The sequence below is a fragment of the Sceloporus occidentalis genome, unplaced genomic scaffold, assembly GCF_023333645.1.
Source record: "Sceloporus occidentalis isolate IW3139 unplaced genomic scaffold, rSceOcc1.0.p SCAF_5, whole genome shotgun sequence".
Classification (NCBI taxonomy): Eukaryota; Metazoa; Chordata; class Lepidosauria; order Squamata; family Phrynosomatidae; genus Sceloporus; species Sceloporus occidentalis.
This window is the reverse complement of record NW_028316985.1, coordinates 171,663,529-171,680,708: the sequence shown is the minus strand read 5'-3', so window position 1 is coordinate 171,680,708 and position 17,180 is coordinate 171,663,529. Positions and strand designations below refer to the sequence as shown.

General features: G+C 37.0%; 1 protein-coding gene across 3 annotated transcripts in view; it reads left to right on the top strand.

Moving 5' to 3' along the window:
• CCSER1 (coiled-coil serine rich protein 1) overlaps positions 1–17,180 on the top strand; it is a 927,042-nt gene that overhangs the window by 482,288 nt on the left and 427,574 nt on the right. For all 3 annotated transcript variants that reach the window (XM_089527103.1, XM_089527102.1, XM_089527104.1), the window contains one exon: positions 12,551–12,634. In XM_089527103.1, coding sequence (XP_089383229.1) covers positions 12,551–12,634 — 84 coding nt within the window. The remainder of the gene's footprint in view (positions 1–12,550; positions 12,635–17,180) is intronic.

Sequence of the window (17,180 nt, the reverse complement as noted above, 5' to 3'; positions counted from 1 at the left end):
AGTCTGACATCTGTGAGAGCCTCTGGGTTCCTTACACTGGAAAAATATTCACTCATCAGAAATATCATTCCATTGTTGCTCTCATTTGTACAGAAAGGAACCAAGTTCCATGTACCAACACTGACTGTATCCTGTTCTGGACACTACAACTGAAGTGGGATATTGAGAAGCCAGAGTGTGTCTAGAGAAGAACCACCAAAATAGTGAAAGGTCTGGAAACCATGCCATATGAGGTGTGACTTAAGGGTCTGAGAATGTTTAGCCTAGAAGAGTGTTAATGATAGTCGTGTTTAAATATTTGAAAGTATGCCATATTGAGAATGGAGCAAGCTTGTTTTCTGCAGTTCCAGATACTAGGGCATGGTGCAGTGAATTCAAAGTACGAGAAAAGAGATTCCGTTCCAGAGTGTGGTTGTGTCTCCTTCTTTGGATGTTTTTAAATAGAGGCTGGATGGCCATCTGTCAGGAGTGCTTTGACTGTGTATTCCTGCATGGCAGGAGTTTGGACTTGATGGCCCACAGAGTAGACTTCTTCTTACTCTGTGTTTTCCATGTTATTATGAAATTATTTGGTAACATTAGTCTGTCAGTATGCACATCTTGCACTGGGAGAGCAAAGCCTATAAAAAACTACTGTTGTGCACCAAATGGAATTTTGGGCTTGGACAATGAAGACCCTGATCAATCATGAAATTGCCACAGCTACCTTGGGATTATCACCCTCTGTTAACCTAGACTGCAGTAGAATTGTTTGGAGGAGAGAGTTAGATGGCTCCATTTGAGACACAAAGAGACACCCCCCCCCCCAGAGGAAGGATGGATAGGGAGAAATATAGATACGGTACATTAAATTATTGCCATAATTATCTCAGTATTTTATTGCTGTTTGTTTCTTTGCAAAAGTTGCTAGTATTAACAACTGAACTCTATTTGGATAGTTTTTAAATTATTTACTTTAAGAACTGCATTAAAGTAAATGGCATTGTCTTTTTAAAAGATTATTTTTTCTACATAACAGAAGTCTATTGCAGTAGATTCAGAATTTTAACATATGTTCAGTTTCTAGAAGCCACGGAAATCATTATGCATTATCCTGTATACAGGGATGCATTGGTTTTATAGCCATTTAAGTGGAAGCTAATTATTTTTAGTATATATGATAGAATGATTTCACCACTTCACATTACCATACAATTCATTTGAAGTATTCCTGGGAACAGTTCCAAAAAATATTTGTGCTGCCATCGATTAAATTTAAAATATCAACATGCAATGTTTTTCAATCTTTTGATGCCTACTATAGTTCTTGTGATTTTACTATTCATGACATTTGGAAAGCTACTGAAAACATTTGTGGCTTTTTGTGTCATACAGCCATTATCTATCACCTCCAGCAAAGGACATCATAACTAGATAAAGCATTAGCATTACAGGCAACAGCTAAATTCATAGTAATTAGTTTAAGCAGAACTTCTCTATAGAAGTAAAGCGTTGTACATAATGTGCAATGGCCTAAACAAACAAAAGTGTTTGGTGTTGTTGTTGAGGTTTGGTGTGTGCCAGATTGGTTGTTACAGTTACAAAGGATGGATGGTATCCTCTTGGGAATTTACAATGTTGTTTCCCAATTTATGCTTAAAGTTTTTAATCCCAAGAGGAATAATTGCTGTAGTATTCAGCATTGTGGTAGCATAGTGATCCTGCTGCACAATAGTATGGCACTTTCTGGCACAGGCTCCTCTTGTGCAGTGACAATAGTGGCCCACAACAGAGCCATGGGGGCACTGACAATCCAGTATGGTGGGCAGTGCAAAATCATAGGCATTCTCCTTCCAGATGGATAGCTATGCCCACTTTTGTGCAGTACCCCATTGTGTGTGAGAGCCCCCAGTTCCCAACCATAGTTGAATATCTTGTCAGCTATGTAGCTCCAACATTGTACAGTTACAGCCTGTGATACAGGATCTTGGATGATATTTCATTCTAAAAATGTGAGTCCTGGCAAATGGCTCACTGAATGCTGAAAGTGGTTTTTTGCATGGTTACCCCCTCATTGGCTATTGGGAGAAAGTAGACTATAAATGTGTTTTTTTCTTTCTTTCACTGAACCTTGATATCACTTCAATTGTAATTGATCCAAGTATATTAAATTTTCAGTGAGATACCTAGAATTCTCTGCTGGAAATCTTGAGTGCACTTCCATGAATTATAGTTCTCTTACAGTTCTTCAACAAAGTAAAAATCTCAGGATTCTGTGGAATGGAGCCATAATAGTTAAAGTACAGTAAAAGTACTGTCATATCCCAAAAAGTGTATAATGTATATACTCTGTGTCTTTCTCCTGGAGGCCAGTGTTTAAAGAGGAAGCTGAAACAGGCATGCACCCTTTTTCAACAGGGAAGCAAATACTGAATTCACCTTGCTCAGAAATCTCTCCTTTAGCTTCTACATTAATACAGCCCCAGAATTGGAGGTTGAATCTAATCCCTCTAGATGCTCTAATAAGGCACTGGAGACCTAAATTTGTAAGACCAAAGATACGTTACATAATTGTTACCAATATAACATCCTGTACTGTATTTAAAGACAGAAATACATGAATATTTTAAAGTCACCTGAGGACACTTCTTCTATCTTGTATGATGTTACATTCCTAAATATGCATTTTAGTATCATATCTGCCTAGTTTTAAAGGGGAGGGGGACATTTAAGATCAGTTAATGGTGGATATATGTTTTCTGTTGTTTCTGATGAAAACATTCAGTTTATCAAGAGAATGTCTTTAATGAGGAAATAATTAATTGAGTCATATAAGGGGCAAAATGTTATCATTATCTCTTGGGAAGACAGATTATAAATGCAACTTTGTCAAATATGTTTTATACTGTATATTACAAACAACATTTTTATTAATGTGGACATCAGAGAGGTACATCAGTGTACACAGTCTTGTCCAATTCACATTTTAATGCTACTCCACCTAATATGTTCTTCCTGAACCAATGTGTGAATTGGCATGTGGTTATCTGTCAGTATTCACACTTGTTTGAGCTTTGCAATGCAATTCTCCTGTCAAAGAATATTGACAAAAATGTGTATGTTGGCTGATGTGCACTCAAGTGAAGTAATGTACAAAACTGAAGTAAATTCTCTTGAGTGAAATTACTGCTTAAAATTGGATATCACTGCATACAGAAATTGCATACAGAAATGTGTTCCCCAATTGCATACACATTTTTGTGTGAATAAAAATGCAAAATGAATGGACAGCACAATGGAACAGAAACAGCTTGAGTGATAATGTACAACATTCACGGGTTCCTTATAGTTTATGGCTCTTTATAGAACATTTCTTCAAAATACATGAATATGCAGAAGATGCTTTGACTGATTTATTAATTGATTATAAAAAACAAAACCTGGGGCACAGTGGGCAAATGCCAAATAGTGATACCTGGCCCCTATTTCTCAGTATCTGCATTGCAACAGGATAACTCAGTGCCTGAATTCACAATTAGTAAATCTGCTGATTATGGAATTCACAATTAGTGTACAGGGTGATGAGAAGAGAATGGAATGGAAGACATTCTTTCAAGCATCTTAAAGCAAACTAAATGCTAATGAAATCGATGAGGCTTGTTGCTTCCTCTCAGAGAGAGATAATGGGATGAAATTTTACATTGCATGAGAGATTAATGCTTATCTCTCAGACTCTTAGTGCAAATCAAAGTATAATTTTCCATGGCATTTTGAGGTTGTTGATTGTCAACAAAACATTTTTTTAAATTTATATTTAATTTTCATCAAGTCCACTTCAACTTATGGTGACCCTGTGAATGAGAGACCTCCAAGTCACCCATGTCATTAATAGTCCTGCTTAGGTCTCACCGATTCAGAGCCATGGCTACCTTGATTGTGTCTATCCCTCCCTAATGTGGTTTTCTCTTTTCCTACTGCCTTCTACCTTACCAAACATTCTTGTCTTTTCTTGGGAATTTATGTCTTCTCATGATATGTCCAAAGCATGGCAGTCTCAGTTTAGTCATCTTGGGTTTCAAGGCAAGTTGAGGCTTCATTTGCTCGAGGACCCATTTATTTGTCTTTTTAGCAGTCCATGGCATCCATAGAACTTCTCTCCAGCATGACAATTCATATGAGTTGATTCTCTCCCTATCAGCTCTCTTCAGTTTACTTCCAGATTTCACTTCACTTCCAGCTTTCACATCCCCAAACTGTCAAGAATGCAGTTTTGCATTTAATATCTGTCTGTTTGGTGGGTGATACCTTTTGGAGGGGTGGAGTTGTCTATCTCTTAGAGCTTGTGGTTTTGTGTGAATTGAGTCAAAAATAATTGTGACTATGCTTGGCATTCCATATTTCTCAGGCTCAGTGAAAATAACATCAGTGGGATACTTCTGTCCTGTAAATATGTATAACTTTTTATTCTGATGACAGTTATTTAAGGAAATCTGTTCTCAACAGCAGGGATTACACTAAGCCAGTAAACAGCCTGCTAAACCTTCTATATTCAGAAGATTTAACAAATGTAATTTAAAATACAACAATAGTATTCTAAATTTACAATACTACGTTGGCAGTGAAATTATGGCAAATATACCTCCAATAGCACCAGGTTAAATCTGTTTATACTATTTTGTTATTGTGGTATAAGCACAGTATGTTTGCTTAGAAAATTCTAATAGTGCTACTTCATTTTAAAGTTTTTTTTTTATTATTTTTGACCTGAACAAACTAATTTACAATCAAAGTAATATACATTAAAAAAAAAAGTCAGAAAGAAAAGAAGAAAGAAAGGAAAAGGCAAGTATCTAATACATAATAGGGCTCTGATCCCCAATCCTGATTGTAAAGAGAAAGAAAAAAAGGGAAAGGAGGGAAATTACTTTTATAGGTCCAACTAAATAATCCTACTAAAATTACTAAAAACAATAACCACATATTGTTACATTGTTTGATCTAACATCATTGATCATTTCCTATTGCTCAAAAATCCAGAAATGGACCCCAGTCTTTCAGAAGGCCTTCAATTGATTTGTTCGTTTTAAGTTTGGCATTTGGGCTAATTTAGCAGCATTAATAATCAATTATTCCATCATCAGTCCTTCAGTCCATATCCAAGTTTGTGCAAATAATATTCTTGCTGCTTTTATTGTATTTTGAAGAAATAATCCATATTTACAATCCATAACACCCAACAAAAATATTTCTGGTAACATTACAAAATCTACTCTTTCTTTCTTTTTTCATTTTGTATTAACATCTAAATCTTAGACCAGTAATTTTTCACCTTCTTACAAGTCCACAACATATGAAAAAAGGAGTTCTCCTTACCTTGACATCCCTAACATTGATTTGAAACATTCTGGGACATTTTTGACAGCTTATTTGGAGTTAGATGCCATCTATACATCATCTTATACAGGCTTTCTTTTAAATCACTGCACAATGTAAATTTTATATCTTGCTTCTTGATGCATGAGTGGAACCTACTGCCATCATCCACATCTCCATTTGATATGCAGCAGGCATTATACTGTGACTAACAACCCTACCCTTTAAGGTGAGCAGAAAAGTTTTTATAGGAATCAGTCACTATAACTCTCAATTTAAAAAAAGAAAAGAAAGAAAATTAACTTAGCATCTTTGGAATGTTACAGGACAATGTTGTTTATTCATTTCATTTACACGCACCTTTCTCTAATAGTGGCACCTTCCATACAGGATCAGTTAAAAAACCTTGACACAATTTTTTTCTAAAAAAACAAAAAAACCACATTAAAAATAACATATTTTAAAAGCCAAACAAAATTTTAAAAATAAATATAACACACATCTAAATAAGAACTTCTCTACTTATTCATTAAAAGCCGGTTTAAACAGAATTGTCTTTGCCTGCTGACTAAAGGAAAGTTAGGAGGGGGTCAGCCTAGCTTCTCATGGAAGGGATTGCCAGAGGGTTGGAGCAGCCGCTGAGTATAGCCTCTCATGTTCTCACCAAGCGAACCTGTGATGGTGGAGGGAATAAGAGAAAGCCTTCCCCTGTAGATCTTAAGAGTTTGGGCAGGTTCATATGGGGATATATGTTATTTCAGATAATCTGGACCTATGCCATATAGGGCTTTATAAGTCATGGCCAGCCCTTTGAATTGTGGCTGGAAAAGAGCTAGTCGTCAGTGAAGCTCTTTTAACAAGGGCATTTCATTCTATATTATAGCATTATCGCTGTTCTCTACGATTCTATGATTCTATGATATCCTCTATAACTAGCCCTGGTCAACATTCTGGCCACAACTGGCTGAAGTTTCTGAACAGTTTCTAAAAGAAGTCCCATGTAAAGAACTCTAAAAGAAGTCCCATGTAAAGATTACAAATGAGATGTAATCAAGACATATATCACCATTGCCAGATATGATATCTCAGCGAATGGCTGCAGCTGCTGTACCAGCTGAACGGACCTCCGTTATCTGATTCAGCTTGTTGTTGTTGTGTTTTTTTCTACCTACAAGTCATTTCTGATTTATGACTACCCTAAGGCAAACCTATCATGGGAATTACTTGGCAAGATTTGTTCAGAGGAGGTTTGTCATTGCCTTCCCCTGAGGCTGAGAACATGTGACTTGCCCAGTGGGTTTCAAGGCTGAGCAAGTCCCCAGAGTTGTAGCCCAATGCTCAAACCACTAAACCATGCTGGCTCTATCTGATTCAGCTCTGGGCTCTTAAGGTAAACTGGCAAGAGGGTATTTATGTACTTTTACAGTAAGACTACACAATCGTACCAAATATAGAGCAGTTATAGATCTGTAACTCTGGGTTATTAATGCCTGACTACAATGTTGAATGCTAACCCTATTTTCCCCCCTTCTTGGCAGTTTTCAGTAAAAGCTACTGCTTAGCCGAAATATGACACTGATGTTTAAGTGGAAGTTTACTAAAGGCACCATACCACTCAACATTTTATAACCATGACTGCATGTATATATGATACACATGGCAAGCCAAACAGAGTGAGGGTAGGAGGAGAAAGTAATACTTTTTGTTCTCACTCCAGTGGCTTCTGAGTTGAGGAAACAAAACCTTAGTAGTAGGTGAGTGGGGCAAACAATTATTGACTCAATCCAACCACACTACAAGTGCTAAAAAATAGTAAAAGCAGAGGGGCTATTAAAGCTTATTACTAGGAGAATTACATCATTTTCAGAGATGGGGAGCATTTTGTTACCTGTTCCTTGTTCCACACATAATCTATATATGGCCCCTTCCCCATCATTGGAGATTTTATTGGATTGCATTGACACTCTAATATTTTCAGATACTTTCAAATCAAACTGCCTGCACTTTGTTGAAGTTTTGATGTTTTCATGTTGTGAGACCAAATATAGGAGGTAGAGAAGTGTCCTATATAAAGATGGTTCCTGTTACCTCTGTAACTGAAGCCAGATTTAAGGGAAATGAGTTCTGTATGTTGCTCAGATTAATTTATGCCATGGAATTCCTAAAGAGTTTCCCTCTATCCTTTGTGTGAAATCTGTTTGCTTATGTCTTTCTTTTCCCCTTCACTTTAAAAGCTTCTGTAACAAATAGTGATGTATTTCACAGTAATGGTCCAGAACCAGCAAGCCTTGAAATGATGACCTGTTCTTCACCTCAGGTTTCCTAGCATTTGCTACATTTAAGCCTTTCAAGGTACAGATAGATTGACTGACTTCTATGCACTACATTTTGCTTTTTGACAGAAATGTTGTGTTGTAGTCTTATGCCCATGATTACCCTCCTCATGGTCTCTCTCTCACTCCCCTCCATCTCATTATATCTCTACCTTGTGCTTTTCCATTGCACTTTATTGGGCACATTCATACTTTAAGGCACACAAACAGCAAGTATGGTCTGTGAATTTTTTTCCTTTTGCATATATTTTATTAACAACTGAAAATTACACTTCCTCTGCAGTTCAGAGGTGTGTGTGTGTGTGTGTGTGTGTGTGTGTGTGAATGACTATTTAAATACTCGCAGAGAAAAATAATCAAAATCTATCAGTGTCCTTATATTTTTGATACGTTGTTCCATCATATTGGCTAAAATCTTATTTGCATGTTACTCTGTATTGGGAATAGGCAACTGTCAGGAATTAGGGGGTCATTGCTCCCTTAGAGACTTTAGAAAGCTCTTCCATGCTGTCTCTAGAAAAAACGTAAAATGTGTTTTGACTTCATTTGCACCAATCGCCTCCTATGACAAGGGTTGGTAAAATGCAGCCTGCTGACGATATGCAAACCTTGAGATGCCGAAGTGCAGCCCCCTAAAAAACTCCCAGAGCCGCCATTTATTTTTTTCAGGCTGATTTTTCAGGTAGGGGTTTTTTTTTGCTCCCAACCTGCCAAAGATGTGCCAACACACAGTGTTTGTTTCTATTAACACCTCCCAAAAACACAGAATGAAGGGGAAAATGCTGAAAACCCACCAGGAAGTGACACCAAGTGAACAGGAACATGGTAGTGTGGACTACCAGGTGGGCAAAGGTTGGGAAAATGTCCCCTGGTCCCTTGCACAGTTGCCCACCCATGCACTAGGTTGTATAGGAACAGTTTTGCCATGTTTTTATTCCCTTCTCATGCTGTTTTAGGCATGGGAACATTTTTTAAACAACCTGAAATGAGCTATAAGTTAAAGCCCAGGTCACTTCCTGATAGACTTTTTTGAACTTTGGGGAACCCCGGAGGGCACAAAAATGACCCATGTGCCACATTTCACCCATCTGCTTTATACAGCACAATATTATATCATCATAGCTATCTCATACCATTCGGTTCTACTTACCTGTGGAGGTAGAGCAAATTGTACTATTATTTAGTTGCAACTGTGTTTGCTGAACTCCTTCTGTACAAGTTGTTGTGGCTTTTTTGAATATGTGCAAGGCTCATATCGAAAGTAACTTCCCCAAGTGTCTTTTTTTTTTGTGTGGGGGGGACACCTCAGGCGGTGGGATGGCAGCCACCCTTTACCACTGAGAGAGATTCCTCTACTGTTGTGACTCTTTATCTGGCATTACTCCACATTTCCCTTCCCTGAATCCTCCCCTTTCACATATTGTGACATCTACTTGTTCCCATCATTGTCAAGTTACCTTTTTTGCAGAAGTGCCAGACATTTCTAGAGGATGCCATATTTCTAATAAAGACTAGCACTTAGAAACAAAACAAAACATGCTGATTATCTGAAACAGTTGTGAGCAGTTAAACTTGTGAGTTAAGCACATATTCAAATGTTAGATGTCTGGAAAGAACCTTACTTCTGATTTATCCTAGAATGCATGCATAATTTGATAACTGGTAAGATGGGAGGTTTCTTTTTTCTTTTCGAGAAAGAACCTATCACATACATAGTTTTTTGTGGGTTTTTCAGGCTATGTGGCCATGTTCTAGCAGAGTTTCTTCCTGACATCTTCAGAGTATCACATACAGATGGTAGTCTCTTGCTCTGGTTTTCCAGTGTACTTACTGTTCATGTTTTGGTAATACTAGTACTCAGTACTCAGAAGGTATTGCTATAAATTAAACGTATAGAAAATCTATACACACTGCTTAAGACTTGTATAGTTATTACGTTAATTCAACTTTAAAACCTTCCCCAGAGAATCCTGGGAATTATACTTTGAAATTATATGAAAAGTTATCTTAGAACTATCTACTTATATCATTCTAAAAAATGGAGAAACTGGATAGGATGCATCTTATCTACTAATGTACTAAATCACTCTCAAAGTGTGAATCTTTCTGTAAACAAAACAGCAATGCCTGTGCAAAACATCAGATATACTAGCAGTCGATTTCTTTTCAGAGTACCTGCCCTTAGTACCCCAGCAGCAGAAATATCAATCAGCACAGTTGGGAAAATCCTAAGGTTTGCAGAAATGTAGGGAGAACTTGAGGGAGAAAAGGAAAAGGGGTGGAGAGAATCCCATCCAGACCAATAGGAGTAGAGAATTCTCTGACTTTGGAATGATTACTGTTAAAAGGAAAATAAGGGCATATCTTGGAACAGGAATCCCCTTCACACTCCAAAATTACAACACTGTGCCTCCACTTCAACTACCATGGCTGCATGCTATGGAGTCCTGGGGTTTGTATTTGGTGAGGGATAGAGCTCTGGACTGAGAATTATAAAAGTCCCTCCCCAAATTGCCAATGCCAGGATAACATAGGATGCAGGCATGACAGTTAAAAATGGAATCATAACACTATAAATAGTGTGAAAGGGCCCACAGTGTGAGTGATTAGCCAACATTCTGGACAGGAATGTTCTCCACTACAATTTCTTTGGAGGTTCCACTTGTAACCATTGAGAAAGGTATAGTTTCTCACATGTATCTCTTAAAGTGAAAGGCTGAGATTCTTTGGCAGTTGTCAGATAATTCTGGGTTCTGTCTAGGGTCACCTTTATCAACTTCTGATCACTCAATTTATGATAATGATTAAAGCAGACAGTTCAGATTAACATCAACAATCCACTTAAACATCTCCAAGACCTGGAGTTGTAGGATGTTTACATGGGAAGGTACATGCTATTTTGGTACTATTTCAGGCTTTTAATTTTAAATATTCATTGATATATCCATACATACACATTTCCTTCAGGGAGAAACACAGATATAGCAATGTCCGGGCAATTCATATTGGTTATATTCCATAACATTATATGTAAGGCATTGTTGTATTATTTTGCATGTAAGGCATGTTATATTAAATCATGTAGCCATCACATGATATTCACCAGGACATGTATAAGGGCTTCATCTCTCTAACCTGCTCTGTAACAGGCTTGGCAATGAGTAATACACGTAAGAATATCAGCCTTCTAGACCACGTTGTACCTCATTATAATGAGGTCCTCCCTGATCACATAATTTTCCAAACATGACTCCTAAGTCATTACACAGATAATTCATAAAGGCTTTTACACATTCACAATCTTATTCTGTATCATATTCTTAACCATTTACCCTTAACCAATTGTCCATGGCAGTCTCATCTATTTGAGGAATTTTATACCTGTAACAGGTTAATATGTAAAACAGGCATTGATGGGTTAAAATTAAGGACTTCTCAAGCAGGTCTTAACTGCATTAATCACATCAAAGTGCATACCTGATACTCTTATTAGAACTAGCCTTTTAGGGTAGCATATCAGGGCTTATCAAGAACTTTTCTTGGGAAGGCTACATATACCTTTCTCTTCCTGCATTGGAGGCCTACCTAAGCAGCCTAATTATGTGGCTCTGACTTAGCTCTTTTACTCTGTCTTAACACCCACCCAGGACATCACTTATCCAATCAGAGGTCTACATCTTATATTTTTGTTCAGTACACTAGGCTATAATGCACACCCCACTTTTACAATATGCCCTACTACTTATCATCAGAGATCCCTAATATACTAACTCTCAGAGTAACTTGAGATCAGTCTTTCTTCCCTGACTTGAAATTTAAGTAAGCATTAATCTTTCATTACAAGACCAAATAACAATAAAAATAGGGAGTTTCTATATTCTACCATCTATAGGTGCCTAGGTTAAATGCCCGTATTTAATGCTGTATTAGTAAGCCAAGAATTTGTCAATTAAAAAATGTCCAGTCTGTAACACTCTGGTTAGGATAGACTGTAATTCCATTTAAACTGACTGAACTACCATTGTAAGATATTTCCTCGGGAGAGGGTATGACTTTTAAACCAAATAAGATGAAAATGAGAAAAACATAGGCAATACTCATTTAATGTAATGCCTGGCTTGACCCTCACTTGTACTTGGACATCCCTATTGTTTGACCCCTAGTCTGTAGGTATAAAGGAATGGTTTTGTTTGGTTTCTAGGATGCTTTCTTTTTCTCTCAGTTTAATTTCATGCTTCTTGCCAAATCCACCCACAAATAACCTGTATTGTTTGAGTCTAATTTAAAAGAGCTCCAAACACACTCACAGGTCACTACATTTGACTTTATAGCAATATTGTTGACTGTCATGCTAGGTTATTTCCTTTCATGGAAGGGTTGCTTCCTTTCTGTTTACTGAGTGCCTGCTTGCATTTCTGCTTACTTTCTTTATCTGCAGATTGCTTTGTTGATGTTGTTTTTAAAATCTCCAGTAATGCATCTGAAGAGATTTTTTTTTTTTTTTGCAATGCAGTTTTGTATGAACACAACTATGAAATTTTACAGCCATCTGTTCTTTCATGAAATAGAGATGCCTGATAGGAACTTCAATAAAAGGCTTAAAATTATGAGACACTAACAAAATGGACTTAAAACACAGGGAGCTCTTCCACATTTCTGTGCGTATAACATCTTTCGGTGCATTAGCTTGTTTACACTGCAAACTTAGAATATGTTATTAAAAATATCACACATGATGGAAGGACGTTGAGTTTCATTACTGGGATGTAATTATCTCACACTGTGTGAAGCTGCCTTTTCTTGTCAAGAGCAAAGGGGTGGGGGACACCAAGTCTATTATAACATCTCTTTTGATGTTTTTGTAGGATATAATGAAAGATGAATGTTCGGCACTGAAGCTACAACTGAAGGAAAGAGATGAACTCATTTTCCAGCTCCGTGAAGAACTGGTAAGTGAGAGCCAATACTTGTTTCCTTTAGGAATTCACTCCACCTGATAAGGTCACTGACTGGGACCACAAAATAAATAAATAAAGTGTGTTACAGAGCTGGATATTATATTAAGCATACATTTCTGTTATAGGCATGTTTTATAACTCTCAATATCTGGGAAGTTCTTGGCCTCTGAAAGGTCAATTATCCAAGGCAGGTGACAGTGGTTGTTTGTTTTACTAGATTGTGTAGATCACTGATGGGGTAAGTCCCATCACTATATGGCAAATATTGCAATGGTGTCTATGCATATATTGCCAGTGATTTACCATTAGTGATGCTTTCTAGTGGCAAGCTCAGTCAGCAAGATACATAGCCATTTCTGTATGAAACACATTTTTCTCTCATTTGCAAAATGAACCTACAAAATACAAAGTGATACAAAATGATTGTATCATGAAGGATACTTCTGAAAAGTTAATGTTCTTAGTTAGGGCTGGGGCACTGGATAATGCTCACTAACATCTGTAGTACCTTCTATGAGGAAAAACTTGTAGCTTTTTACTGAACCCTGTGTACTTGCTAGGAGTAAAAAAACCAATACAAAACCATGTGATTAAGTCTCTACATGGTTTGTGTAGCTGAAACAGAAACTTGAAAATTAGGGGCTGTGCAGACAGGTGGCTAAATGCCTCCTGTTTTTGCCTGAGAAGGAGACCATGGCAAAAGCATGCCACAGCCTCCAGAGGGACCAAAAAAGAACCCGCTTCTGGGCGGGTTCTTTTTGCATCTGTGAAGGGGTGCTATTTGGGTGCTGCACCCAAGAAACATCATGGCACGCATCATCATAGTGTGTGCCACTAGGCAGGCACACTGTTGCTAAGTAAATGGATGAACAAGGAGCAAACTTCTGATGTCATCAGTGTGACCATCCACTGGGCTGATGTGAACATATATGCTGCTAGCTGTACCCCACAGCTGCATAGTCATCTTTTGGTTTTTTTGTTTTTGTTTGTTTTTTGTTTGTTTTTTTAAATGTAGACTCAAAGAATCATTGTGCTAGAAGAGGCCACAAGGGCCATACAATCAAAGCACAGAATTAAAGGAAGAAAGCTCACCTCTTAGTACTACAGCATGGCATCATTTTGATTATGTAGTCCTGCATGGCAGAGGGCTGTGCATTCCTACATGGCTTCCGACTCTGTGATTCTATGAAACAAGTAACAGAAGCAACTTCTCTTTATGTGAGGATTTGGCAATTCCAAAACATTGCTGTCACCTGTAATTTGTGACAGAGAACAAATTTAATTGACTGTTTGGCTTTGCTCTGAACAGCACCACCATTTTGTCTTCGTACAGTTATTCCCCCCCCCCCCCTATTAAGCAGTATAAATTAGCTTTCATGGGAAAAGTTAAGTAGTTTTCAAGAATAGAAAGAGACCTTCCTCAAAGTCTGTTCAATAAATACTGGTTATCTGTGTTCTCTGTTCAGATGGGGTTATATTAAAGAGTGATATATTATCTAATTAGTATTTAAAATTAAGTGACAAAATTGAATACAGAGAGCATCAAGCTTTAGTGCACTGGTTGGATGTTGAAACAATATCTGTCATGTCTAAAGCATATATTACAAAGTGGCTGAAAGCTCTGTTGCTACAGAATTATACTCTGTTTTTACGGTGATTTGTAGGCTTCCATGATGCTCACATTTCTCCATCGAGAAAGGAATGTTGTTGTTGTTGTTGTTGTTCTTGCTGTCTCAACCATAGTGTTTGACTTCATCGTAAGCAAAGACTAATTAGTTTTATTTATTTATTTATTTATTTTAAAGTATTTATGATTCATCCTTTTTAAAAAAAAACTCTCAGTGTGGCTTAAAAATTTCAGTCACATGAGAGTTCTTTTTTCAGGTTTACAGTGTAAGGAATAGCTATATCACATAAAGAATAAGAGATAAGAGAGATTATGATGGTTTTCTGCCTAAACAGGGGGAAATAAATACTGTATGCCTATGCAAATATTCTCCTTATATGTATCCAAAAATGTTGCAGAGCAATTAGTCTTCAGAGATAAAAGTGTTTGTGTGTGGGGGGGGATACGTTTTCTGTGCAGAAAACAGTTTTCCTTCATAGGGTGCAGTGGTTTTGGTGCAGAAAACTCATTTTCTATGCAGAAACCTAGCTCTTCTGTGTGCACATCCCCCCTCATTGTTTTCTTCACAGAATATCCCTTCACAACATTCATAATGTGGAATATTTGGGGGAAATGTGCAAAATTCTGGCAAGTCTATTATTAGTCCTGATGGGGTTTTCCAGCAGTCAGTTGGTAGTGAATAATTAAAATACTGTATTTTCTGGCATATAAGACTGCTTTTTAACCCAGGAAAATCTTCTCAAAAGTCGGGGGTCGTCTTATACGCCAGGTGTTATCTTATAGGGCAGGTGCTGAAACTTCTGAGCCAGACTGGAGAATCTGCGGTTGCTGCATATGGTGGGGGGAGCTCAAAAATGGCTGTGGCCACATCCCCACCGTATGCAATGATCGTATGAAAGCAGCAAGGGTGGCACTGTACAAGTACGGTAGAAGAAAATCCACTCACCAGGATTCGTGGAAATAAGTGACTTAACGTGGTCCTGATGACGAGGTGAGGGGGCACCTGACTGGGAAGGTGTAAGTGATGGGCAGAGCAAGCTGCAGGTGTCTGGGACGCCTGGGGTATGGAAAAAAGAGCCGTGTTTGCCCTACCACTCTGATAGTCTTGGAGACAGGGAGGGATGGGCAGGCAGGGAGAGCTGACCAATCCAAGAAGGATTTGTATACAACAAGGTTTCCTGCTAAGTACCTGCATGTCATTTGAATTAAAATTACCATATTGAAATCAAATCTCGGTACACTTTTTCATCCCTGTTGGGGCTTATTTGTTTGTTTATTTTTATGAGCTATTTTTTTAACATTTGCAAACCAACATATAACAAAATGAAAGGTGGGAGCACTGCATTATATTGAAACAAGACCAGTAGTAAAAATGATAAAATGTCCAGAATGCAGTGTAGGGAATAATATGAACATGCAACCAGTAATCAGCTGCTTAGTTGTGAGTTTTTGGTTCTGGGTTTGTTATTAATTTTACTTTGAGCTTTTTTTTAAAAAATAGGGAAGATAGCACAAAATTTTAAAACAGAATAATTTAAATACATGTGCATTCATTTAGATAAAAGTGTAGAGCAAAACATTTTTTAAAAAAATAATTTTTCTTTAATTAGGACCATCATTAAGAATGTACATAATCTGTAATTAGTGTCATCATTAAGAAGGTAGATAAATTTAAGAGATATATTATTCTTAAACCAAAGAGGCACCACATTTGAGGTAAAAATAAGTCTTGTGAAGGGTGTTGTATAAATATGGCCATCTTGGCAACAGCTGGTATTCTTGAACAAATTAAAATGATTGTGTGTCACTCCATGAAATAATGAAGTAAATTATAATTAGTCTCTGAAAAAGTATACAACAGAAACTGTCATAGCTTTTAGAGACAAGTTGCAGGAAGCCATCTCTTTTTGCAGATCACCCAAAATCAGGACTCTTACCCTGTTAAAGGAGAATGAGACTTTTCCAGTTGAAAGCTAGTCCACAGAAAATATGCATCTGCTGTAGCTGCAAAATATGAGAACCTTAATAACTTAGGGAAGGCTACTGAAACATATGTAGCAGATATGCAGGTCTTGGGTTTAATCTTGGGTGGTTAAATAGATAGTCATCATTAACATCTTTTAACTTGGCAATTTATCTAAAATCGTCACTATTAGGTATGCAGCAAAGGTTCCTTTTGAGGGTGAAAATCATAATCTCAGGCTTAATTTTTTCTTCATCCTTACAATCTGTTTCATTGCATTTTTTCTTTTGAAACACCCTATCTGTATAGTAGGGATGTACAGCAGGGTACACTGTTCTGTACATTTATTTCATTTTAGCTATTTTGTATAGGAGATATATGTATCTGTCTGCCATCATTATGTTTTTAATATATTACATTACAGGATCAACTCAGACTTTTCCAAAATTATCAGACCATTTTTATCTTTGACTTTTTGGACCAAACTCTATACCAGTGGTCATAATGCAGTATTAATTATTTTTTAGCTGTACATTTACTTGTCTAAGCAGGTCTATTTAATCCACATTTTGATTTTAAAAACTGGGAAGAATATGGAAATGAGAAAAGTGGATAGAAACAGAGTAGTCATTTTAATTCACCTTAAAATACTTTTTTTGTAAATTGAATTAACTTCTGTGCCCTTGAATCTTTAATGGCATGATAATCTCTGATAAAAGTAATAGTTATACACAAGGAAATCATATTGTGTTTTCATCTTTATGATAATTCCTCACTTGTTCTGTAGTCTATTGTAATTTTTGATCATATTTCACACTGGCTATTTTGTGATAGAGTATTACAGGTCTGAGGGTGATTTGCATAAGAAGGGACAGCTGTAAGTACTTTAAAATCTTCTTTCTTCCTCATATTTAGGAAACATCTAAGTGGGAAAGAAATAGATTAAG